The sequence below is a fragment of the Babylonia areolata genome, chromosome 31 (assembly GCF_041734735.1).
Source record: "Babylonia areolata isolate BAREFJ2019XMU chromosome 31, ASM4173473v1, whole genome shotgun sequence".
NCBI lineage: Eukaryota > Metazoa > Mollusca > Gastropoda > Neogastropoda > Buccinidae > Babylonia > Babylonia areolata.
In genome coordinates, this window is record NC_134906.1 from 11,875,586 (window position 1) to 11,902,528 (window position 26,943).

The following is a 26,943-nucleotide window of genomic DNA, read 5'->3' on the forward strand; positions in this document are numbered from 1 at the left end:
ACAGCTGGAGAAATCCGGTTAACACTTGGGGAGTGCATTCTCTCTTTTTTGACTCATAAGTTTAAGGTGAAGAAGAAGAGTTGTTAAAAAAATTATCATTCACTGTGCTTCAGGTTTGTTGAAGCTAATCCAATGTTGATCAGTCATGGTGTTGAGAGAGAGAGAGAGAGAGAGAGAGAGTGTGTGTGTGTGTGCGTATGTGTAATTCTCCCTATGGGTGACAGGATATGAAATGCTGATCTCATAACTGGAAATGTTCATGCTAGTGAAAGAAATCAAACTGTCATGAGGATTATACCACAACCCTTCCTAAAAACAAACCACCACTATGTCCTATTGAATTTTTAACTGAAGGCAACCTGAGGAATGCCCATCAACATGTGGAGCTTAAAGTTCATAATTTTATCATTTTTTAAAAATTTAATAAACTTGACAATATTCATTACAATAAACTGAAGAATTCTTGATGCTATTTGTATATTTTGTTTATTATCATAAAAAAAAATTGTTTTTAATGTAAATGCAGATTTAAAAACTACTGATTTTATCTTCAATTTCTATTCAAGGACTAGAAGTTGCCCCCACCCTTCCTGAAATATTTTCTAGACTCATAAAGAATGCACTTTTATATGGATGTTTCATTAATTTGCTTTTCACATCCTATGTTAGCTGAACTCTCTACTGGAGGGGGGAGGGACTGGGGGGTTGTAGGACTAAAAATAAGTAAACCTCAGTGTAAAAATGCATTTAAATGTTTATTTAGTAACACTTGCTACTCTATTCCTGTTCCCACATTATCCCTTCTAAATGTTTTTATTTAATATAAATTTTTACTATTCTTTTATCACATATAATCAACACTTAACAACACACATACTTCTTGGATGTGCCAGTACAGTCCAGTATGACACTATTTTTTGTAAAATCATTTTAAATACCTATACCCTCCTATTATCTAGTTGCATGTTAAGAAACATTATACACCCACCCATATTCCAACTAAATCTCATTCAATAATTGTCATTGATTTTCCCAACCATGAATGCACACCCACCCACAATCCAACTAAACCATCAATCCTATTCCATAATTGTAATTGATTTACCAACCCATGAAATCTTTTATCTTGCAGCTTAGTTATTATCAGTTCCCCTTCCACCCCTCTCTCCCACCATTCAGAATCCACCCACCTCACAAATATGAACCTGCATACTAGCCAGTCCCACCTTAACAATACTATCCCATTTCTATCTCTCTGACATTAGTGACTGTCACAATTCCTTGGCATCTTCAACTGCTTCACAATTTCCTGTCCTATTTGTGTTCACTCTTGTCTGGGTTAAGTTTGGGTGATGAGAAGAGAGGATGAACAGGTCAGGTTTCCAATGTTTCATTCTTAACCACTGGTTTATCATTTAGATATATGTATCATTTTTTTTATGCCCACTATCCTTTCAATGTAAGACAATGAGACTGGTGCCTTTTTTTAAATTTTTAATTTTTTTAAAAAAGTTTGTAGCTCTAAACTGTGGCATGGAAATGCATAGTTTACACTTTCAGATCTGAATAAATTTTTTCATGAGCCACATAAAAGTTCCGCTTGCACCGGCCACTGTGGTGAAGTGGTTAGCGTTACTGACTTGACTGGACTGATAGATTTGAACCCCAAACAAAAAAACACACCACCAAACTGTCCCAGAGTCTGACCATTTATGCCGTGCTTTCATGGTGACCTTGGTCTAGATTTCCTTTCCACTTCCATGCCTGTGGCCAGTATGTGCCAAAACCTGATGTCAGCAGATTCACAGCGATTGTCACTGGGAGGTCTCACCTCCAAAAGACAAGTCTGGTTCAACAGCTATACAATTAATGCCCTTTGTAGCAGAATTAGTTGATAGTGGCCAGTCTATGTTAAATTAGAACAGGTTCCACTGAACACTACATGGCAAAGTGGCACAGGAGGGAGTCCTTTAGTGGGTGGCCTGTGGTAACCTGATGTATCTGTGGATTGCTCACACCGCAAATGTGACAGAATTAGCTTGGATGTGGCGGTATTTGGAAGTATTTGTGCACAGGTTATGCCACACACAGGACTGAAGATGGTGCAGGTTAAAGATTCTGAAATGTAACTTCCTCCTAGGCAAAATGGGTGTTTGGGGGAAACTAGAGGAAAGATGAGAAAGAGATAGATGTGTTCAATTATAATTCTAAGATTTATAAACAATCTCAACGTTCAAGCGTATATTCTGTACCAATATTTGGAATGCTGAACAAAGACCTGTTTTTTGTTTTGTTTTTTTAAAGTCATATTGCATTTTATAACTGCATCAGTTAACCTCATGTTTATGCTGTACAGAAAATCACTTTTCAACTGGTCTTACTCACTCCGTCTCACATATATCCCTAAGATGCCAGGTAGGCTTTTAACTTAAAACAGATCAACCCCTCGACATTTACAGATAGTTCTGCGATTTAAAAATTGCTTAGCAATAATCAAAAACACAATTAAGATTTTCATCAATACAGTGACACCTACACTGCCCTGATGTGGCCATAAGATGCCGGGCAGACTATTAACTTTTATATACCGACCCCTCTTTTTTTTATTTTTTTTTTTACATTCAACTAGTTTTGATGTTAATTCAAAATATAACAGTGACTTCCATCAATATTGTGATATCTACATTTAATGAAGACAGTCACTCCAGAATAGTTGTTTCTGCCCGACACTTCTTTCTAATGCTTTTATGACCTTAACACTTCATCTTTCCAGGGCTTTAATTATATGACACATTTTTCTAGTACTTTATGACCATGATACATATTTCTAGTGCTTTATTACCATGATCACCTCATCTGTCTACTATGACCTTGAACACCTTATCTTTCTAGTGCAATGGCCTTGACCTTATCCAATACTGTGACCACCTCATCTTCCTAGTGCATTATGACCATGACCACCTCATCTAATACTTTCTGCCTTTTCTAGTAGCTTGTAATTTTGACAGATCTTTTTAGTACAATATGACCTTGACCACCTCATGTTTCTAGTTCTCTGTGACCTTGACCACTTCATCTAATACTTTGCCTAAAAAAATATTAAAAAAAGCATAGTTTTGACACCTCATCTTTCTAGTACTTTATGACCTTGACCTTATGATATTTATTGTTCTTTGTGACCTTGACCATTTATTTTCCTAGGGCTTTATGACTTTGACCACTTTAATACTTTGCCTTTTTTTCTTTTTGAGTTTTCTAACTTCTACACCTCATCTTTCTAGTTCTTTATGACCTTGACCACCTCATCTTTCGAGTCCTTTGTGACCTTGACCTCATTTTCCCAATATTTTGATTACCTCATCTTTCCTGTAGTTTGTAATTGACCACCTCATCTTTCTAGTGCTTTATGATCTGGACCACCTCATCTAATACTTTGACTGACTAATCTTTCCAGTAGTTTGTAACTTTCACACCTAATCTTTCCAGTACTTTTAACCTTGACCATCTCAACTTTCCTATACTTAGATAACCTCATCTTTCTCGTAGATTGTAACTGACCACCACATCTTTCTAGTAGTTTGTAACTTTGACAACCTCATCTTTCCAGTACTTTGCGACCTTGACATCTGTCTGGTGCTTAGTGCGACTTTGACACCTCATCTTTGCTTTTAGTGCTTTGCAACCTTGAACACCTCATCCTTCTAGTGCCTTGTGACCTTGTACAGCCATCAGCTAAAACCCAAATTCTATTTCTTTCTTTCTTAGACTTAATGTAGTGCCCAACTTGGATGAGTATGTTGTGACAAGTAACATTCTAACAGTATTCCTTCTCTTGCTGATGGTTTTGGTGTTAAAATTTTCTGACAACATGGTCCCTTAACACTTAATTCATTGTTTTGAACACTTCCCCAAATTGTTTTGAGCACTTTGCAGAAGAAACTGGTCCAAATCAATTGCCACAGTAGCACATGTGGTCCAAAATCCTACCTAGAGATTTTTGGGCTGGCAGCAGCACTTTGACATGTATCAGCTTATATTTGATCTGGTCTGATTTCTCCAAAGCAATATTCTTCAAGGCATACTGCTGGAATCTCCACATTAATGTCTGAATTCATGCTTTTAACTCCTTGGGGAAAACCCACATGTACTGCCCCTTTTCATCTCTATGGTTTTCCTATCTTAATCATCATACAAATACAAAATTATCTACACACTGCAACTGACATCACTCTAAAGAATAAATAGACCACCTCCTTTCTGGTGGAATTTTGACTCAGCATAGTGGAAAAGGTCTTAAAAAGAACTTTTGTGATACCTTTTTTTCTCTTTTATCATGGCTATTCAGAAAATGATCCTCATCAGCTTAAAATCCAATCCTAATCTTTCCATGCACTTTTTTGTGTGTGGTTTATTTACTGTTTCAATGACCAGAGTCACCAAAGTCTAATTCATTCTACTTTTAAACCTTGACCACATTTGACATTTCTTCACTAAGAGCAATGCTCAAGGTTTAAGGTTTTCTGAGCTTGATTCTAACTTTAACATATTGTTCAAAGGAATTTTCATTAAAATGAATTTATCTGGAATTGACACCTATAAAAACACTTCATCTTTTTCACAATTTATAACATTCAATATGGGGAGTGGTCATCTAATACTTCTGAACCTACATCCACTTTAAATTTGTATCTATGAATAAATTTGTTTCAGCCTTAATTATTTACTGCTTGTTGACCCTTTAATCATTAATGTCAATTCTTTCAGTTGAATAGCTAAAATTGCACTCCAGCTATAAACCTTGTCAACTGAAAAGCCTAAAGCAGATGTTCAGTATCTCATTTTGACACTTTTTCCCAGCCCCACAGTTGATGCCAAGACAGGATCATCCTATTTACTTCATACAATAAAATTCTTACCATAAGCCAGGTTCACTACTTACTGTGCAGTTATGTACCTGCACTTATATTCAATACTCAGTGTATGTGATGCTAGCTCGGTGCAGTTATTTGCCTGCACTCATTTCTTATTACAAGAATAATGTGCATGCGTGGATTTCTTCATTGTACATACTGACCAAAACCTGCTGACACAGCCAAGCATACACCTCTTTACACACATCTTCTTGTTTAAAAATCCTTTCTTTTAAATAGTACCAAGTGTGGTCAGTAGTATTTGTGTGTATTACTTTTTTCTATGATGATGCACATGCATTTTATTATAAAATACCATATTGTGATCAGCAATTACTGATTAGATGTGTAGTGTTTTCTTTGAAAACAGTTGTTTTTGTATTGTTACAGAACATTGCGAGTGGAGAATTATTTGTGAACAAGCTTTTTGGAAATGTGTCAGATTTGATAAACATAACTGAATGGAAAATTCCAAGATCACTGTCTTTTTGAACCCGTGTGCTTGGAGAAGTCTTTTTTTTTCTTTTCTTTTCTTCTTTTTTTAAGTGATGTGTGTGAAGCACTCAGAAACCAAGCCTGTGTATCTTTATTTCAACTGATACATTATCATAATATTAGTACAAATACTCAGGATGCATTTTCAGAATGCTGGAAATCATGAGGCAAAACTGAATCAACCACAAGTAGTTTTCAGTTAAATCTAAATTTAGAATACACCATCTGAATGAAAGAAGCAAAACAAAACAAATTCAGCTTTCCTGAAAGGGAAAAAAAGAATACATTAGCTTCATAAGCATATATCAAATAAAGTAATTTCTGCAAGAAAGAATATGATATATATATAATGTAAACACACACACACACATACTTGTTATGACTGACACAGCTGAAAAAAAATCCACATTTTATTTCACTATGTGTAGAGTTCCTGATGCTTGCTGTTTCAAATTCTTTAGTATGCTTGGTTATCAAATCACAAATAATCTCTGTCCATCTGCAAATAGGAAAAACAAATTTTTTAAGTGTTAATCAAAAGAATAGATTTAGTCAAACAAATAGTATAAGGTTGTCATACAAAGCAAAAAAACTAATAATTGGTAACAAATGGATGCAAGAAAAAAGAAGAAAAAAGGTTAAGCCTATTGACAAAAAAAAAAAAAAAAAGAAAAAAGAAGAAAAAAAGAAGAAGACATTCTGCTAAATAGATATGTAAGGGAAGTAAATCCAACTAAACTTCCTCACTGGCACATTAAGTTTCGCTCCAAAAATCAAACAAATAGTGTTTTTATCCGGTTTTCTGCACTGATAATGGTAAAATGTCAAAGGCTTACTGCGCAGTTTTGAGCTCAATGAAATCAAGATGGACTCTTGCAGCGAATTCAACCCAGATAATGACAATTTGTTTTATAATTCTTTCGATAATTCATGGTTTAGTGAAGGAGATGAAATCAGAAACCAGTGTAGACAATCAAGTAGATAGCCCACAACCTTCAACATCGACAGAAGCTGACATTTTACCATTTCTGTTTTTAATCTCAAGTTACACATATACTATTGCATCCTTTGTCTTGAGAGTTCAGCAGTTTGTGTCAAACTCAAAATTACATTTCAGTCATAATGTCAAGTTCGGTAGCTATTGGTTGAGTGGCTGCTATAAATTTGTGCCTGAAGCACCCCTTCCCGTTGATACAGCAAGGCCAAAACACGCCAGGCTGGTAAGGTTGCACAGGCAGACGATGTTAAAGGGCTGAAAGGGTTAATCCCTCAAAAATACACATTAAATGATCTTCAAAAAAAACTTCCTTTGTACTTGTATATCGTTCAGTAAAATCGCTTTATCTCAAGAACAGATGTAAAATGAACGCTTGCGATAAGTAAATAGGGTTTGCAAAGATATGTCGAACAGATAGCCAGTGAGGAAAAAAAAACCCAAACAACCCCCCCCCCTCCCCACACAAAAACCAACACCACCTTTCATAAGTCTTCAAAACGAAAACAACACCCGACGCTGAAAGTGAACAAATAGCCAAGAACAGATTTCAAGTGAACTCAAAAGAATAGGGTTTGCAAAGCTGATTGCAAGAGCTGGTCAATCGTTATCTCTAAATTATGACTAATAAGACAAGAAGGGGTTGGAACACACCCGCACGTGGTCACGGTTTTAGCGTTTCCTTCTCTTCCTTAATCGCCCATATCCCAAATTAATGCATGATTGACTTAAAACCCACTACCATGTATAGAAATTATTTTATTTTATTTTATTTTTTAAAGCTATCCACAAATGCCAATTTAGTTTGCAATATACTATTAACAATTTCGTCACAACTTGATCGTTTGTTGTTGTTCCACACCCGTTTTTAAAACCCTCAACAAACCAAATTATATAACTTTTAATAAAACCTTTCATAAACCAGCAAACAACTATTTTCGTCTTTTTCTTGTCAGATTGCAACTGAAGACCCTAGAGTCGAAATCCGTTTCTTAAGTTTTGTGTGCGATGTTCTTGTCTGTCCGAGAACCCGACTCAAAATGGCGTCAATCGAACCCACGTCACACGTGCACGTCTTTGTCACACCAAATGACGCCTGTGCCTCTGTCATATTTTGCTCCACACACGCAAACAAAGTCAAACTTTAAAAATATAAACAAACAACGAAATAAAGCAACAACAATAATAGTAACACAGTTAAAATAAGATGGAAAATGGTTTACCTCAGTGTTCTTATCATTTTCACCCCGACTACTACGGGTCAAAGTTAGGGATTCCTTAAAGCAAATTGCAGTCGGCAATATTGGTGTACGGAGGACTCGTACAACAGAAAACAAAACAATGCCTGTGTACTTTATATATTTCAGAATAACCCCATACGGGTCTTATCGAGATGAAAAGATAGTTTTATAGTTCTCATTCAATCTCTTTGTGTAGTGCTTCGTCTTCGTCAGTGTCAACTCCGCGACCTGGTAAGGAGTGCTCCTCTCCGAAGATGACCGGTCCAACCCGTCTTGAAAGAATGACTAGTTTTCGATCTGACGCCTTATGTGAAGCATGAGGTTTCTTTGTCTCGTTGTGGCATACTGCAAATTCATTGGTCAGTTTGACCTGTCACGACTGCGCGATCCCTTGGACCTCGGTCACGCCGGAAACGGGACTGTTCCGTCTGGGAGCAATGACGACGCAAACGTGTTTCCGACGTCATCAGAACTTGCATGGCTTCTCTCTTTTTCAGCCCGACTCAATATTATATTAAGTTCGGCAACACTTAGTTGATAAGAATCTTTTATGAAGGTTTCGAGATACGGAAGAATTAAAGTAGAAAAAAAGACGACGGACGGAAGACAATGGCACAGCCCTCACGTTGTTAACATTTTGTGACCAACAACGAATGGTTCATATGACTGCTCACGGCATAATTTGTGTTACACTGTTAATCCAACGCCCACCCACCTTAACTGAACTTTTTATTTGCACAATCAAAAGATACCGTGGGATACATTTGATTTGATCAAAACAAATTCTTTACGAGCGGCCCGAGCCTTGCCTTTCATTATCACATGTAGTTGAGTGTACATCTTGCATTAGTTTCAGACACTCGAATTCATCGCCGGGCTTCACTGGACTGAGAATGACTGGTTAGGCGAAATATCCCCCCACCCCAAGTAGTCGATGTCGGAGTGTGCCGCGGTGCACATACAGCGATCTGTGATTGCACGTGAATATTTTTCTCCTCTTTCTTCAAATATAACATGTGCGTGTTCAGCCACAATCGTAAAATAAAACGCGAACGTGGACGCTCGGGCTCATCTCAAATGCCTGATATCGTCCCTACCACCTTTTCGAACGCTCCGGATTTGATCAGCGTCCAGGCAGAAAACATGAGTTAACACAGGCACCCGCTTGGGTCTTCGTGCCCGATTATTTCTCTCAAATCAACAAGCTCTTATACACTGATGATTTCGATTTGATCTACATTCATACTGTAATAGCACTGGGCCTACACTCGAAAAATTATGAGAAAGGTCAATTCTCAATTTCAAAACGACGTTGCGTTGTTGTCAATTTTCCCTCGACACTGATTAATAGATGCACAGATGCCCATTCCTTCTTACTGATGATTATCGTACATAAACATAAATAAATAAAATCTCATTGACTTTCCAAATGAATAAGTGACTGAAATAAGTGACGGCAGTGACTGGAAACCATATATATATATATATATATATATAATTCACAGAAGCCTTTGTTCAGCAAGACCTCTTGCGACTGCGTTTTCATTCCACGTACAACCACCAAATCCACACAGGAACTTGTGATCAAAGAAACAAAAGATTCCTCCCCAGAAGCAAGTTTTAGCATTTGAAACCAACCACACCACATCGCGCGCGCGCGAGAGAGAGAGAGAGAATCCTTTTTGGATAAACCTAAGCCACTTGAAATCGAAGACGATTAAGAGGTGTTTAACACTTCCATCCCTCGTAAGCAGGTCTTTCATCATACCGCGTCAGCTTGATTCAAACTGTCCTTTGTTTAAAAACAAAACGCAGCTACTACTTCAAACCATCGTGCACTCTCCTCTTTAGGAACAGCAAACTATGCGGTTACATGAGGAATTCCTCTTTGACACCTTATCGATATTCCAACACGACACACCGAAAAAGGTCTCCATGGTAAACTGGCCACAATGAAAATGAGTGGAGCACTATTTCATCACGACAGGTCTCAACTGATTTGCTATCACAAACTTCCTATCATCGAAATTTCTAACACAACACAACGGGAAAAGGTCTTCATAGGTGTGGTAAACTGGCCAAAATGAAAATGCGTGTAACACTGATTCATCACGACAGGTAAACTGACTTCATAACACTAACAGACCCCAAGTCGCAAATGGAAACATTCACTTAGCTATTATATTTGATTTTACAAATCTTATTTCCTCATTAACCCTAACATGTAATATTTTGCATATTTTCTTCACAACATTTCGGCTGTTGCAACCAGATATAGTCAAGCCGAGGTTTGTGTGCCCTCCCCACCCCTGTTGTTATTGTCTCCACCAGCTCTGTTGTTTCGGTATCTTGTTACGTCCATCATGTCTCGAAAATGGTGTGATCTTGCTATTCATTTCAGTCGCATAGATATTCAATAGACTGAATTTTCAGCAGTCTCCATTCGTTGTGACGCACCAAGTCTGTGCGTTTCTAATTTTCAGCAGTCTCCATTCGTTGTGACGCACCAAGTCTCTGCGTTTCTAATTTTCACTAAGCTTAGTTTCCATTCGTTGTGACGCACTAAATCGGTGCGCTTCTTTCGATCTGCGAACTTTCCAAAGAGCAATATCGTCTTTGCAGAACCAATGCATTCGCACAACTGAATCAAAAGTAACCGGATCGCCGTGAATTCGAAATTTCTTCTTACAAACTCCCAATATCACCAAGTCAAATCTATATTCTTCCTCGAACTGTTGAATACCATGTATAATAATGCTTTTTATGACATCGGTGTTTTACGAATGAATAGTATTAATTTTTAGTTTTGACGTTCTATGCCGCCAGGGCAGATTATTTTCTGCTTAGATCTAAAGCTGTATGTCAATACAAGTCTCACAATGTCACAAGAGCCCCCAACCCTATTTTATGTCAGTCATGCACGGATTGACTTGAACCCATGTATTGCACGCCCCACACCCGACAACTCAAGAAACGTTATCAAGAATTCACCCACCCTGCACTTCAACTACTCATTCGCTCGTTTTAAAAAAAACCCAACCCCTCCCAAATTCATTCGTTGGACCCCCCTCCCTCACTATAAACTGACGTAACCCCCCCCCCTTTAACCCCAAAGTGTGTCGCAACATCGTGACCCCCCCCCCCCCCCCCCCGTTTCAGTTGCTCAAGGAGGCGTCACTGCGTTCGGACAAACCATATACGCTACACCACATCTGCCAAGCAGATGCCTGACCAGCGACACATAACTCAAACCCGTCACCCTGCTCTTTCAGAAGTGAATCGATGAAAATGATCAATTCAACGCCAACTGAACGTGTAGCAGACTTGAAAGAGAGAGAGAGAGAGAGAGAGAGAGCTTTCACAAGTAAACCGATAATTCAATGCTAATGTGCAGCAGACATGCGTGAGGGAGACAGCGAGAGAGGATCACAATACCATCAACAGAGGAGTCATAACAAAGTGTCTATCATACTTGTCTATAGCAGAGTGCAACAGATCGAGAATAGAAAATATGGGTGAAGTGGGGGAGTGGTGAGGGGCTCCAAACCCCAATTACGAAACCCCACAAAAAAACCCCACAAACAAAGGGCAGTTCAAGGTTCCCACGCACACTCACGAACCCTAATCAGCACACCCACCCCTCTTTCCACAACCCACCCCAACCACCATCGCTACACAAGCACACCGCCGCTCAGTCCCAGCTCTCGTGCCGCGAAAACCCAACAACCACCGCCACTCCAGTTCAAGGTCATATGACGTCACAGTTAAAAATAGACGAAGTGCCAGCCTCCTGCTTTGCAATCTACACCAGACGTGGGTTTACGTTGAGGCGTGGCAAACTTCGCAAAACCGGCAGTGTGTTTCAAGACTGTGTGTGTGTGTGTGTGTGCGCGTGTGCGCGCGCGCGCGCATGGGGAGGGATTGAGGTAGAGATGTAAAAACAGCATTCACATTCAATTTAAACGTGTATCAATTTCACTTAAGTTCAGCTTGCACGGGTATCACCCCCCACCCCACCCACACACAAAAAAAAAACGTAGTAGAGTGGGTGGTGCAGTTGATTTTATCCATGTAAAAACTTTGTGCTGTGTGGAGATAAAGACGATAAGGTGAAAGAGATAGAACTGATGGTGGAGAGAGAGGGAGAGAGAGCAAGAGTGCTATTGTGCTTTCACTTAACTCTTCAAATTACATTGTCATGTTACTGAAGTTGCTTAACATATTCTTTGAAAAAAATATTTTAAAATCAAGTTTAAAGAAAAAAAAAGTGTGTGTGTGTGTGTGTGCATGGCAGGGAGGTGAATCCTACCTAATAACATCTGGTCATTGAGAGGTAACTTCAGGAAATGTGGATCACTTTACACACAGTGAAAAGTAATGCCTAACAGTCCTGCACATTATGCCACTAACAACAATGAGAACTTGAGTGTGCAGACACAAACCATTTTTGTGGTCTTCCACTGCAACAAATGAGGTGAAAGGTGGATTCTGGATGCCTTACAAAGCACTTCAGAGATCTTTGGTTTCAAAACTTGTTAAGTCCAATTCTTGATCACACAGACATCCAGACAATGAAATGATGGCTTCTTAGACTCGTGCGATGTTAGCACCTCCATTCATCATCTGGCAATGTGGCTCAGTTTCTTGCATTTCCAACTCAAAACCACATCTTACTGTGCCATGTCAAAAACATTCTGCGTTTGTCGCAATTCACTCTCTCTTGTAGAGCAACATGTTTGGTCTTGAGCAGGGTAATCCTGATACTGGTAATCAGTCTCTTCCCCTCTTCCAAATGCCATTGTCTTTTGCTTCCTTATGGCATGCTAAGCTGATCCATCTTTTAAGCACAGTATTCATTCTCGCAGAGAATGCAGAGTCCATATTCATGACACAATGCATATTGGTGCAAGTACTATGTAGGAAAATAGTTACTCGCAGAGAATGCAGAGTCCATATTCATGACACAATGCATATTAGTGCAAGTACTATGTAGGAAAATAGTACCTTGTTTTGACTCATTTCACCACAGATTAAATATTTGCATTACCTGAGATGTACCAGAGTAAGGATAAAGTTTAAGGTTGTTCAGCATTTTATTTTGAACTATCACCTCCCCCCCCCCCCTTTTTTTTTGATGGTGGTGGTTGTGGGTCGTGAACTTTCAGCTATTATGAATTAACAAAAAGAAAAAAATGAAATGTGATCAATTTTCATTCTATATCTCCTCGCCTAATTTTCACTTTAGTATTTTACTTTTTCTTCTTCTTTTTTTTTTTTTTAACAAGCATTAAATGCTTTACTTTTAAAAATGATGTAACAATGCTACATCTATAAACTGGCATGGGTTTAAAAATTCTCTTCGGTTAAACACCATCTCTAACATGAAAAGAATACTCATGTTGGACATCATCACTAAGATGAAGTGGAAAACACTGCCCTGGTCTGGACACATCTGAAGAATGCAACCAGGTAACTTCCACCCGCAACCATTCTCAGGACACCAGATTGAAAAATATTGAAGACCAAGGGAGACATCATGATGCAAAAAGGTTGAAAAAGAACTGAAGTTGAATGGCCACACCAAGAGGAAGTTGGCTCAAGACAGCACAAATGGACAGCAGTGGGAATTTGTGGCGACGGCCCAATTATCACAGGACACAAACAGGATAAGAACTGGCAAAACAGCATCACGATAACTAGATTACATATCTATGCTTTCTGTCAAGTGTTAAACAGTATCATTCAAAACCACCTCAATTAGTCCTTGATCATCAAGTAATTGTATGTAATCTGTTCCTGAACAAGGATTTCTTTAACCACTGGTCTTTTTACACAACTGATCTGTTAACTGATAATGAAAAACTACTTCCACTTTCTGATACATGTATCCTCCCTCCCTCTCTCATCTCTTGCTGAAACTTCTCAGCCAAGAACATCTGAACATTTTTCAATTGTGTCGAAGTAATCCAGAAGTTATTTTGCAGATGTAATGAAAGTGTTATAATGTTCACAATTGTGAACAGGAGTATGTTCGTGCATACCCCCCAAAAACAAAAAAAACCAACAAACAAAAAAAACCAACAAACAAACCTGTCAGGCTGTATAATTGTACATGAAATGTGTAAAGTGTAATGTTGGATACTATTTTTTTTCTTGATGCTACCCATCATCTGATCATGTGCTTATATTCTGTGTACCAAGAATTTTTGTGCTAAGAACATGTACTGCAATACTATTTTGCATAAAGTAACTGTCTTACCTTATGAAGAGGAAAAAATATATTCCACATATTTTCGGGAAGCTGAAGTTTCAATGCAAAATGACTGTCCTCCACTCTGACAAATATAAGGCGGCAAAACACAAACACGTAAGGAACCAAACTGAAAAGCAGAACAGTTAATTATAATGGTAACAATGCTAATATTTTGTGCTGTTTTGTCAGTGCAAGTGTTTCTCTGTAATGTGAGTGTGATCCATGAAGTTCTATTGTGAACCTAAACTACACCTTCATGAAGTTAATTCTATGACATTTACCAAGGTATTAGCTGCAGCCAATGATTCTATTCAAATAGATTACAACATAAAACTAAGGACATTGTTTACAAGCTATCTTGCAGTCAACAAACAGGACTTGAAGACCAGTTGTCTTAAATTCATGGACCACTCTTTGTTTAGTTTTTGGCAATTTTCTGATACTGTATTGCACTCTAAAAAGAACTCACAGGTGGTGAGAATTTTAAGGCAAAAGTGTTCTTATCATTAACAGAATGCTTCATCAAATGCATGCTGATGAGCTCCTGCCTGGTCTATGCCAAACAGAGAAATATCCGATAAAAGTTGTTAACTAGTATGCTTCTACTATCTCCTGAAGCAAGACACAATCCACATGTGAAACGGAAAACCCTCCAGGTGTCTGAAATATTAACCACCAGTAAAAAGAGCTCAGTAAGAATATGTTCAAAGAAAAGCAGAAAATGTAAGAGACCTCTATTGTGATGAAAAAAGATCCAGATCAATAAGAAAAAAATAATGCGATAAGGCAGAGTGAGAAAAAAGAAAAGAAAAGAAAAGGAGGTAAAAAAAAGAATTCAACGAAGATTGCTAGCAGATATCGGTGTGGAACTATTACTTCATCCATCACATCACATGCTCACAGCGAGGGTAGCAGCCAAGAACTGAAACAAAAGTCATACCTCATGATTAACACATTCAATGATTCATGATGCAAGTTTTGCTAAGCAAACACAAGTTTCCCTGCTGTACTTTCCACAAAGTTAATACTAGTTCAGATGCATTGATCAGTTTTACTGCATTCTTTCGTCCACAAAGCTGCCATACAATGTTGGATCTCCTGCAAAATAAGAAGAAAAAAGAAAGAAAAAAAATCAAAGCAAACAAACAAATACCACACTTAGGAAGTTAATGCTATGAAGTTGCTCAATCAGCATAGCACTTCTAACTATTGAACTGAAAATTACGGTTGCATCCATACATGTATACATAAAGCTCAAGCTCTAAGTGGACTATGTCTAAAATATTTTATACCAAATACATTCAGGAGCCCACCACCACCTCACTAAAAAATAAGTATGAAAGTGTGTGATTGATCAGAAACAAAATGTGTTCATACAACTGCAAGTACTTTTCATATCAGGCTGAGAATAAACACAATATTGTGAATCACAATCAATTTCCAACTTCAGCTTTGTGCATAAAAAAAACCAAAATCAAATGACAAAAAATGTTGGATGTCCAGGATCCCACAAGTCACCTGCAAACATGCTTATGTAGTATGTCAAACATGAGAGTTTTCCACTGTAGTCAGTCCAGATTCCATTTTCAAATGTGTAGACAAGACTCATGAAAGTAAAATCCTTGTTTTGTCCACTTAATTCAAAAATATTTAATAAGCATGGGTATCTGAAGCCTATGCCCCCCAACCACCCCTACAAAAACAAAAATAGCACCACCACCACCAACCAGACACAAAAATCATTCCATACTTTACATGTGAGACTATCTTTAGTAACAGTTAAATACAGATAGTAGCAAAAAGCCTACTAAAAAAAACAGTCACTGCCACATGGGGAACAAAACCACTGTGGTCAGATACCTGCAGTTGTTCCTCAAAGCAGATTAAATTATTTTACAAATTTACATCAACTATTTTCAGTGCCTATAGCTAAACTAGTAAACACTACAGTCACTGGACTCCAGTATGAAACAATTTTTTTCATACCAATAATTCTTTGTCATTAATTCATTATGCACCTATGCTAAGTATAGACACAAGTGTGTGCACATCTCTACCTGTTGCAGTATGTGTCTATGTGTCACAACCTGTCAATTTGTCCACCCACACATAACAGAAAGGGTCTTTAAACTGTTAGAAGAGGCAGGGTGAGAGAAAAAAACAGATGAGGCAAAAAGAAACAAGTTAAAGATTGGAAGAAAAAGGACAAAATGTTTGACATAGCTGGTTTGGAAAAAAAATATCACCAAATCATTTGTATAAATTGTAATCATTAGTGTAAGGTGCATCACCTTGCAGCAAGATGTTTATAATACTGTGACCTTGCACTTCAATCTCTAAATCTTCCTCTTTTAATGTTCATGTTCTGATCACTATGAATGAACAATGTTCGATGACGCTGGATGAAAAGCCAAGCCTGTTTATGTGCTATCATGCTTCTACAATTTTCCCTCCATTACAAAAAAATTTACATAATCATAATGCCATGTTGTGACCCGACTTTAGACTCCTGACTTCTACTCTCATTAAGCATTTTTTCAACAAGACAAATCAATGAACCAAGTTTGGTGAAGATTGTACACAATGTATGCAAGACCTTGACACAGCTTATACACCTCTTTTGTACTGACATGCTTTTCCAATTATCAAATGCAATGTTATAATCATGCCTTTAACAGGATCAAGCCTTTATCATGGCCAGTCATTGTACCATGTTTAATGAAAATCCAATCTAAGAAATGAACTCTACTGAGCTTTATTCAATTTTGCTAAATAATGACGACATTTGACATCTAACCCTGCTTACATATTTTGATTCCTGTACTGTTTATGGTTACTGAGAAAATGCCAATGGTTAAACATTTACCACTGATATACTCCAACAGCCAAAACTAGATTACAGACCTTTTGTGTTCGCAGTATAAAAAAAACACAAAAAAAAAAAAAAAAAAAAAAAAGTCAAAATTTAATCTGTTGGACCTGTTTTAATTCTTTCGAGCTATTAACTGTTATTTCAACCAACTTAAAGGGATGAAATTTATTCTGAAATTAAAAGACCGGTTAGGAATAAAAATCAAATTTAACGGAAATGCAAAATTATCTACAAAGAGTACTATGCTTTATTTAAGATCTCCAAAGAGTACTATGAATAATAATGACATCAAGCAATAATCTAAAAATAGAAAACCCGGTTTTCTCTATCAGTGGAGTGAATTACAACTTTGTTTTATTTTTATATTGATTCATCCCAATTTTACATATGCCACAACTTCCAACACCCAAAAGATGTGTCTGGTTTTAGAATTTATTATGATATCTGCAACAAAAACAATGATTTGTATGATTGGTCCACTTCATTCATGCATTGAAAAATAACTTGCCCCCTTTAAAGTTATTTCCCTTACATGTAAAAGTGTACTCAATCCAATGGTCAATGCTAAGATAAACAAGATGTTTCCTTTCAGCGCTTTTTATGATTCCTGGTGCTGTATTATAGTTATACAGGGTCATCACTGTCAGCAGTGCAAATCTTTGTTCTGGACTTATTCACTTATCTGTTTCCTCACCATGGAAACTAATGTTATATTTAATTATAGCATTCATCTTACCACACTACATGCATTTGATTGCTGCATTTCACCAAGACGAGCGAGGAAAGATTGGGAAAGGGGCATCGTTTGGATTTGAACTTACTGGTTTCAAGTGAATACTGGCTTGCAGTAGTTGTAGCCATCTTAGTCTGGCCTCTGTGAAAGCCAGCTGGTCTGCACAGGCTTTGGCAAGGAATATTTTAGTGTACAACCAAACACTGTCGGTTTTGTCACTTAACTGACCTTTAAACAAAGGATTTTGTCAATAAAATGGCCTTTAAATAACAGTTTATGATTGAATTTACTGCTTCTACATAATACTGGATGATAGTTCTAACCCAAACTGACCTGCTAGAAAACCATTCTTTTCTTTGGTTTTGACAAGGGAATTAATTTGATAGAACTTTATACCACACTATCTTGTGGCCAACAAGATTTTTAAAACAACTGTAATTTACCATAAATAATGCATACACTTTGTTTTGAGAAAAGATCACAACAAGAATACATTACCAAATGTTTAAAAATATAGAATTTAAAGAATATTGGTAAACAGCACCAAGTTTTCCCCCCTTTCATGTAACTAGTAAAAAGGCAACAATAAATCCTGAATCATCTCATCCAAAGACATTTATGTCACATCTTTTAAAAACAGAAATGAACAGTTTCAAGACTTTTTCTCAAGCATATAATTTATTTCTTTAACTTAATTGATCACTGTAATGACTTATGGCAGCAATTCAAGCAGATTGGATTATATGCACTAAAGTATCTGATTACACATTTTTTTTATATGTGTGTTTTGCACCCAAACAATAGGCATGTCTGATGTCAGATATTTCTGTTACACTTTGAATCATTCTTTGCATGCAAACAATGGACTTGCCACAAGTTTTTGTTTGTTTTTTTTTCACCTTGATTCATGTTTTGCATCCAACCAATGGACTAGTCACACATATTTCTATCTGCCAGGTTTATCATCCATTAAATGATTTAAGTACCACATAAGTGAGGATGGTATTCCCCCCAAACTGAGTTTTTATTAACTTATTTTTCATCTTAAAATTTGATTAGAAAAAAATCTACCATTTTGTTCAGGAATAGTGTATGATTATTTGAACTGGGTAAAATGCCAGGTACTGATCATTAAAGTCAGCTTGTTGACTTCATATAAATGAGGACTGTTTCTACAGATGTATAAAATCTCAGATTTGCAACTCACTTTAAAAAGCATTAAATATGTTATGTGCATGTTTCTAAATATATATATATATATTAGTGAATATCATAATAACAAGAAATACATGGGCACATGCATGAAGATGATGACAAAACATGAATACAACTTAAGTATGCTCATGGCTCGAGACGTAACATACACTAAGTGCAGTAATTAAATGCAGTTTTATGCTTGTCAGTCTCTGGCACAGCTTCTTGGTAGCAACGGTTACTATGCATCCCATATATGGGCAATGTGAATTTGACCTCTCGTCAGTGGAAAACAAACGGAAAAAAAAAAAAAAATCACACATATTACAAACCAAACGCACAAAGCGGCTGAGATCTTTCGGACACCCAAGCACTCTTTTTAACCGTCAGCGCTGCATTCTCCTCCATCGCCGCTTAAAAACCACAAAGTTATGTGGACGGGACCTGCAGAAATATGGCGCCCGTTTTTCCCTCCATGCAAACCTGTCGATGAAAATTAAGGTTAATAAAGCCAATTATATTCGCATGTACATCAATCTATCTTTTGCCTCATGATTTCACAGCATTTCGCCTCGATTTGTCCTTCACACCACTTTTTTTTCTGAATGGAAAATGGCACAGCTTGCCCGCCCGCTCGATCTGCCCCTGACACGACATGACGGAACCGTCACTGGTCGTTTTGACAAATTTGCATCTTGGATTTTCCTCACTGACACGTCGTACCTACTTCATTATTCTCCACTGGTCGATCTGACCTTTATCAGTCAATATCAATAACTTTTAAATACCAAAATTGACAAGAATATTCAGTCTTATATCCACAACTAAACTTCTAAATGCTGAAAGAAAAATGTGCTCATGTGGCACGGGTTCAGACCCTGAGCTTCACCCTCAAATTCTCGATATGATGCGGAACTCGGCCAAATGAATCTCCAATCCTTTGTCTTGTATACTAGTGTGATGCATCAACAAAGCGACTAACTAAAGAAAGTTCAATTTCTGCAGAGAAAAATCATCATATGCCTAGATGGAACCCTAATGTAGAACAAGCCGTTCAATGTCGCTAGTCACTAAATGACGTCACATTTGGAGGGGAAGCGAACGTGAGGATAAAGTGCTTACATTTGAAATCCAACTATTTTTTTCACTTTGCATATTCATAATTCAATAAATACCCTGAATTTTAAATGAGTTTCTTCCCGAAAGATCAAATAATTTTCTGTATGATTGAATATCTAAATGTATTTACTATTTTCTATTTCGTAATTTAGTAATGTATCCCAACGAGCTCCTTTTTGCACTCAGAAAGAGATTATCTGATGATATTGATCATATTCAGGCCTGACCAATCGATTTATAATTTACAAAAATCAAGTAAAAGCTAAGAAATATTATATTTTTGTAAGAAGTTATTAGCATTGATTATACCTCCAAAAATTATCATGATATGTATGTCGGTTCAGAGGGTAATCTTTTCAGGGAGTGTAAGTTATTTGTACACTTTTCTCTTTATTTTCATTAAATTGACAAGCAAGATATGTTCTTTATGCACGATTAGGTTAGTGCTAGATTGTTTACTGATGTGTTTTCGTTTTCGAGAGGACGGGATTAATCATGGTTTTGGGCATGCCACTTTTTGGGTGTTTTTTTTTCTTGACAGGTCACTCCTGTGTAGGTTAACCAAAACTTACTGACCTAGACAGCATGGCAGCCTCGAGGGCAACTTGGCTATCTGCAAACATTCTTTCCAAGTTTTTGGTGAGGAAGGCGATATCATTTCTGAAAAGGTCTAGATGGTTTACACAGCGTTGGTTTTATGGTTTGATTAATTACGTTTTGCGGTGTCTCAACGCACACTTAAATCACACCCACAAACATACACTTGACCTGAAGGTAGTATCGCACACACACACACACACACACACACACACAGAGCACAATCAAACAACCTGCTCAGAAAGTAGTGGCTAAAGGTGCTGCATCTTTCATTCTTTGGCATTGCACACATGCTTAGACACATAAGCATGTCATTGCATTTGCATTTGTGTTCTTCTGACAGTTGTGAGCATCTGCTGTTTGCACAGTAGCTTATATATCACAAAACACACATGTATCTGTTCACACACACACACATCGATTGATAATGACAGGCACATATGTTTTGTGTCACTCACAGTTCATGTGAATGAAACTTACTTTATGCTTGTGTTATTCATTGATTTTATGTCTTTTCACTGGGAGTAGAATGAATTATTGGAGTGGTGGTAGAGTTTGGCATGTGTGTGTGTGTGTGAGTGTTTCGTTCGTTCTTTAGTTTAACGTCTTTTCACTGCAAGTGATATTAGCATGTGAGTGTATCACTGAATGTGTGTGTGTTTATGTGTCTGCCTTAAATGTTATAGGGACGGAGTCAGGTTGGATTCAGAGGGTTTACAACGACTGTAGTGCACCGACAGTGTTCTGCAGCAGGTGATGGGGAAGAGGAGGAAAATCTGTCAAAGCCACAACGTTTGGTGGTAGATCCGGACACAAGTATCCGTTATATGGAAAGCCAAGGTATGATTGTGATTTGTTCTATTTAGTTCTCATCTTTGTCATGTGGTTGCAGGATAAAGTGTGGCATTTAAATTTTGCATCAATAATTTCATTATGTCACACAGACTTGTTTTGATTGTTTATTTACAAACTTTTACAAATTTGTCTGATGAGATAGTAAGGATCATAAGCTTAGGTCCCATGATTATGGTAAGATCATATTTTACGTGGTAACTTCACAGTATACATGGTAACCTCACAATTTCTCATGAAAGATTGTGGCTGTGATGACTTTGTTTATTTTATGTGTGTGTCTGTCTGTGATGGCCATGATGACTTTAGATTCTTTATTTTATGTAGGTGTCTGTGTGTAATTTGTGTATGTTTTATCTGTCAAGACCTAATCTTCCTTTGACATTAAGAAGAAAAAAGATGTTGTGTACCATTTGTGGATCATTGCATGCGTTTACACATCTTTGAAACAGAAACTGAAACATGTTGTTCAGCTGGGAAACACTGATTTATAATAGATTGTTACATATTCTGAATGTTAATATGGAGTCAAATATTGTTGCAGCTTACTCTGAGGCCTATGGGGACAAGCCAGTATGGTTCTACTACAGGCGTAATTTCAAAGGACAGCATGCTCCTGAGACAAGGAAAACCTGCATTGTAAGTAATGGTCACCCGTATACTATAGCCTTTTCTGTCTTTTGCTACAGAATTCTTGCCCGAGGACAACACTTATGTTGCCATGGGTTCTTTTTCAGTGCGCCAAATGTCTGCTGCACATGGGATCTCAATTTATCGTCTCGTCTGAATGACTAGATGCCCAGTTTGATTTTCCATTCAAACTTGGGCAAAAGGGCAAGACAAGAAATGAACCTGGTCCCTCACGAACACTGTATTGGTGTCTTAACCATTCTGCCATCTTCCTTCTCTCCTTCCTTCGTCACTCTGGGAAGAGTAGTGTGAGAGTCATCAGCTCAACGAGCTTTTAGTTTTTCTTTTTCTTTTTCTTTTTTTTGTTGTTGTTTTACACTTTAAGTCAACATTAAATACTAACAGTATTAAAAATATATTGAACAGAAATGCAACTTTGATATAAAGATTTGTAAATTTAGTGAAGCAAACAGTGAGATTAAGCTGTCAAGTTCATTCATTGATTTATTTTCTTTATTTGAAATTTGAATAAATGCATTTGCATACGATACATGTACAAAAATTGCAGTGTGAGACGCTTCTTTTGTGTGTGTGTGTGCTGCAGCGCAAAGGTGAAATTGCTACGGGCAGTCCATGTCCTGTGTGTCGAGACGAATACCTCGTCTTGGACTACAAGGTGAGTTTTGCTGAGACTGCTGTGTAGTTTTGGATATGTGGCCAAACTTTGGGAAGTTTTGGACAGAAAGCCAAACTTTGGTCAGCGTTGCCTGGTTTTCCTTTGTTTTGATTTACAGTTTTAATACCTATGCAGGAAAATTACGATGACAGATCATTCGTTGATAGTGCTCACAGGTGATAAGATTTCTTTCCCCAGGAATCCTTTATGTTTTTTTTTTCCTTGTTGATTCAGCGAAGGTGTCCTTTTGCTTGGTTTTGCAGCTGAGATGTTGAATTATTGTCTAACTTAAAAAAGGAAAACAAACAGTAGTGAATATTGATGACTACAGTTTTAAGTAGTGAAAGTGAAAAGGTAATATAAAAGAAGATGATTCCTTTGGTTGTGTGTGTGTGTTCAGAATGTATAGTTTATAATATAGTGACATGGTTGCCTGTGTTTAGAATGTGTAGTTTTTAACACAGAATGACATGGTGATGTGTATTCAGAATGTCAGTTTGCTGGAGCAATTCATCTCACCTTATGCAGGGGGGGTCTTGTGTCAAGGATGTGTTGTTTTTAACACAGTGACATGGTTGACTGTGTTTGGAATGTGCAGTTTATAACACAGAATGACACGGTGATGCGTGTGTGTGGTCAGAATGTCAAATGTGCTGGAGTAGTTCATCTAGCCCTACACAGGGGTGGTCCTGTGTTCAGAATGTGTAGTTTTAACACAGTGACATGGATTGTGTGTTCACAATGTGTAGTTTGTAGAACAGAATGACATGGTGACAGTGACATGGTTGCCTTTGTTCAGAACGTCTAGTTTTTAACACAGAATGACATGGTGATGTGCATGTGTTCAGAATGTCAAGTTGCTGGCGCAGTTCATTTTGCCCTACACAGGGGGGGTGGGGGGTGGGGGTCCTGTGTTCAGAATGTGTAGTTTTTAACACAGAATGACATGGTGATGTATGTGTGTTCAGAATTTAAAGTTATTGGAGCAGTTCATCTTGCCCTACACAGGGGGTGTGTGTGGGGGGGAGTGGGGGTGGGGTGGGGGGGTGTCCTGTATTCAGAATGTGTAGTTTTTAACAGACATGGTTGCGTGTGTTCAGAATGTGTAGTTTGTAAAACAGAATGATGTGATGTGTGTGTTCAGAATGTCAAGATACTGGAGCAGTTCATCTCACGTTACACAGGGGAGGTCTTGTGTTCACAATGTGTAGTTTTTAACACATTGACATGATTGACTGTGTTCAGAATGTGCAGTTTATAACACAGAATGACATGGTGATGTGTGTGTGTTCGGAATGTCAAATTGCTGGAGCAGTTCATCTAGCCCTACACAGTGGAGGTCCTGTCTTCAGAATGTGTAGTTTTTATCACAGTGACATGATTGCCTGTGTTCAGAATGTGTAGTTTTTAACAAAGAATGACATGGTGACAGTGACATGGTTGCCTGTGTTCAGAATGTGTAGTTTTTAACACAGAACGACATGGTGATGTATGTCTGTTCAGAATGTCAAGATGCTAGAGCAGTTCATCTTGCCCCACACAGGGAGGAGGGGGGAGGGGGGGGTCCTGTGTTCAGATGTGTAGTTTTTAACACATTGACATGGTTGCATGTATTCAGAATGTATAGTTTGTAACACAGAATGCAGTGATGTGATGTGTTTTCAGAATGTCAAGTTGCTGGAGCAGTTCATTTCACCCTACACAGGGGAGGTCTTGTGTTCAGAATGTGTAGTTTTTAACACAGTGACATGGTTGACTGTGTTCAGAATGTGCAGTTTATAACACAGAATGACATGGTGATGTGTGTGTTCAGAATGTCAAGTTGTTGGAGCAGTTCATCTTGCCCTACACAGGGTGTGTGTGTGGGGGGGGATTGGGGGGTGGGTCCTGTGTTCAGAATGTGTAGTTTTTAACAGACATGGTTTTATGTGTTCAGAACACAGAATGATGTGATGTGTGTGTGTTCAGAATGTTAAGATATTGGAGCAGTTCATCTCACGTTACACAGGGGAGGTCTTGTGTTCAGAATGTGTTGTTTTTTTTTGCACAATGACACGGTTGCCTGTGTTCAGAATGTGCAGTTTGTAACACAGAATCACATGGTGATGTGTGTGTTCAGAATGTCAGTATACTGGAGCAGTTCATCTTGCCCTACACAGAGGAATTCCTGTCTTCAGAATGTGTAGTTTTTAACACATTGACATGGTTGCATGTATTCAGAATGTATAGTTTGTAACACAGAATGACGTGATGTGATGTGTGTGTTCAGAATGTCAAGTTGCTGGAGCAGTTCATCTCACCCTACACAGGGGAGGTCTTGTGTTCAGAATGTGCAGTTTATAACACAGGATGACATGGTGATGTGTGTGTTCAGAATGTCAAATTACTGGAGCAGTTCATCTCGCCCAACACAGGGGATGTCCTGTCTTCAGAATATGTTGTTTTTAACACAGTGACATGGTTCACTGTGTTTGGAATGTGTAGTTTGTGACACAGAATGACATGGTGATGTGTGTGTGTGTGTGCGTTCAGAACATCAAGCTGCTGGAGCAGTTCATCTCGCCTTACACAGGGGATGTTCTGGAGACGAAGAAGACAGGCATCTGTCAGAAACAGCACCGCAAGTTGCTGGTGGAGGTTATGAAGGCCAAGGACCTTGGTGAGTCCTCACTCACATTGATCTAGTCACACACACAGACACATGCGCACACAACACACACATGCATGCGCATGTGCACACACACACAAAAGCACAGCATATACACTAGTCACACGCACAAACACATGCGCACACAACACACACATGCATGCGCAAGTGCACACACACACAAGCACAGCATATACACTCTGGCCACACTTCCCGTGTCCAGCTCATATTATTGCCACCCACCCTCCAGCCCCTCAAAATTCCCCCATAACCCCGACCCCTTCCTTGTTTTTTTCTGTTTTGGTACAATATCACCCTCAGTGAACAGACATAATATTGATGAACACCACCACACACACACTCATACACGCACCTTCATCATCATCCTTAACTCACTCCCGACGATAGAATGCTAAAGCGTTTCTGACGTAAGGCGCGGTTTCGGACGATGGAACGCTGTAGTGGTTTCAACATTTTCTATTTTTTCCACGTTTTCCTCATGGGGTAGCATAAAAATTGCAGCTACACCGGGCATTACAAACATGTCAAGGGTCAAATGGAAAGTTTCTTCGTGAGGTTCCATTACAGTCGCTGGCTAGCCATTGACCTCGGCACCCCACATGACAAGCTAATCTGCATACGCATCGAAAATGGCATCGCAGACGATACAAGTGGAAATTTTTGGAGCAAACTAGATCACGAAAGTGGCTTTTTACTGCTGCTGAAGTGATTGAAATGTTTCAAACTGAAGGTTTCAACACCAACGAGGATGATGAATACGTTGAATAAAGTATCTGCAGTCAAGAAAGCTACCAGCAAGAAGGTACTGACAGTGACTCAGCTTCTGAGGGCTGTGAAGAGAGGGACGGGGGTGGGCACACACACAACATGAGGAGAGGGGTCAGTGGGTCAAATACAGTGAGTTTCATTCAGTTACTTTGCGTTTTGTATTTTTTGTGTTTTTTTTCCTATCCCTGACAAATGGGTTGTCTGCAGGGAAAAGCAAGGGAGAAAACTGTTCGTCCAGAGTGAGTCAGATGACCCAAATTCTTCTTTCTAGTAAATGACCCTAATTCTGCCCCCTGTGTACCTTCAGTTCATTTCCTTGGACAGTACGCACAATATGAATTAAAGGAAGTGTTTGTTGTTTCAGGTTACCTGGAGAAAAACATTCCCTTCCGAGTGTACGACTACAGCCAGTACTGGGACGAAGCCAGCGGGAAAGTGTTGTAGTGAATGCCGGCCTTTCTGTGTTGCCTGTGTGTGTGAATGTGGTGTAAATAAATATACATTCTGTTGAGTGGAACCCTCTTTTTGTAGGACCAAGTCTGTATGGTGATTTGTGTGTCCCGCTGTGTGTGTATGGTGAAGTGTGTATGTTGTTGTGACTCACGAGTTCCCAGAGACTTCAGGTCATGCCTTATAAGGACCTTGTAAGGACTTACAATAAGAATTTCATTTTGTAAGAACCTTCACCCCATCAAAGACACATGGAGTAATGTCTTGCGAACTGCACATCGTGCATGGTAATAATGCTTATCGTTTGAATCTTTGATCAACCAACCCCCACATTGTTCCTCTTAAACCTAATGACCCTGAAATGCACATTTCCTTGGCATTTTGAATGACTCAAGCCAACTTGTACAAGCACTTGTCATGGCAGATGCAGACACGCTGCTTTCGCCAGATAAAAAAAATATTTCCAAGCTGGAGCATTGTCTGCTGTATCG

General features: G+C 38.3%; 2 protein-coding genes across 4 annotated transcripts in view; one reads left to right on the forward strand and one right to left on the reverse strand.

Annotated features, from left to right (window-relative positions):
* The window catches only part of LOC143275878 (serine/threonine-protein phosphatase 1 regulatory subunit 10-like), a 40,703-nt gene extending 20,941 nt beyond the window's left edge, over window positions 1–19,762 (reverse strand). Inside the window, exons 1-2 of one of the 3 annotated variants that reach the window (XM_076580187.1) lie at window positions 19,570–19,762; window positions 1,708–1,787 (exon numbers count right to left, since the gene is read on the reverse strand). In XM_076580187.1, coding sequence (XP_076436302.1) covers window positions 1,708–1,727 — 20 coding nt within the window. In that variant the 5' untranslated portion in view covers window positions 1,728–1,787; window positions 19,570–19,762. The remainder of the gene's footprint in view (window positions 1–1,707; window positions 1,788–19,569) is intronic. The other 2 variants (XM_076580189.1, XM_076580188.1) reach the window with 2 other exon arrangements.
* Window positions 19,763–20,333: 571 nt separating this feature from the next.
* Window positions 20,334–26,519, forward strand: LOC143275879 (small ribosomal subunit protein mS40-like). The gene is made up of 6 exons (XM_076580190.1): window positions 20,334–20,450; window positions 21,095–21,248; window positions 21,805–21,899; window positions 22,495–22,566; window positions 25,099–25,225; window positions 26,367–26,519. The coding sequence occupies exons 1-6, from the start codon at window positions 20,397–20,399 to the stop codon at window positions 26,444–26,446; spliced, it is 582 nt and encodes a 193-aa protein (XP_076436305.1). The 5' UTR covers window positions 20,334–20,396; the 3' UTR covers window positions 26,447–26,519.
* The last annotated feature ends 424 nt before the right edge of the window (window positions 26,520–26,943 follow it).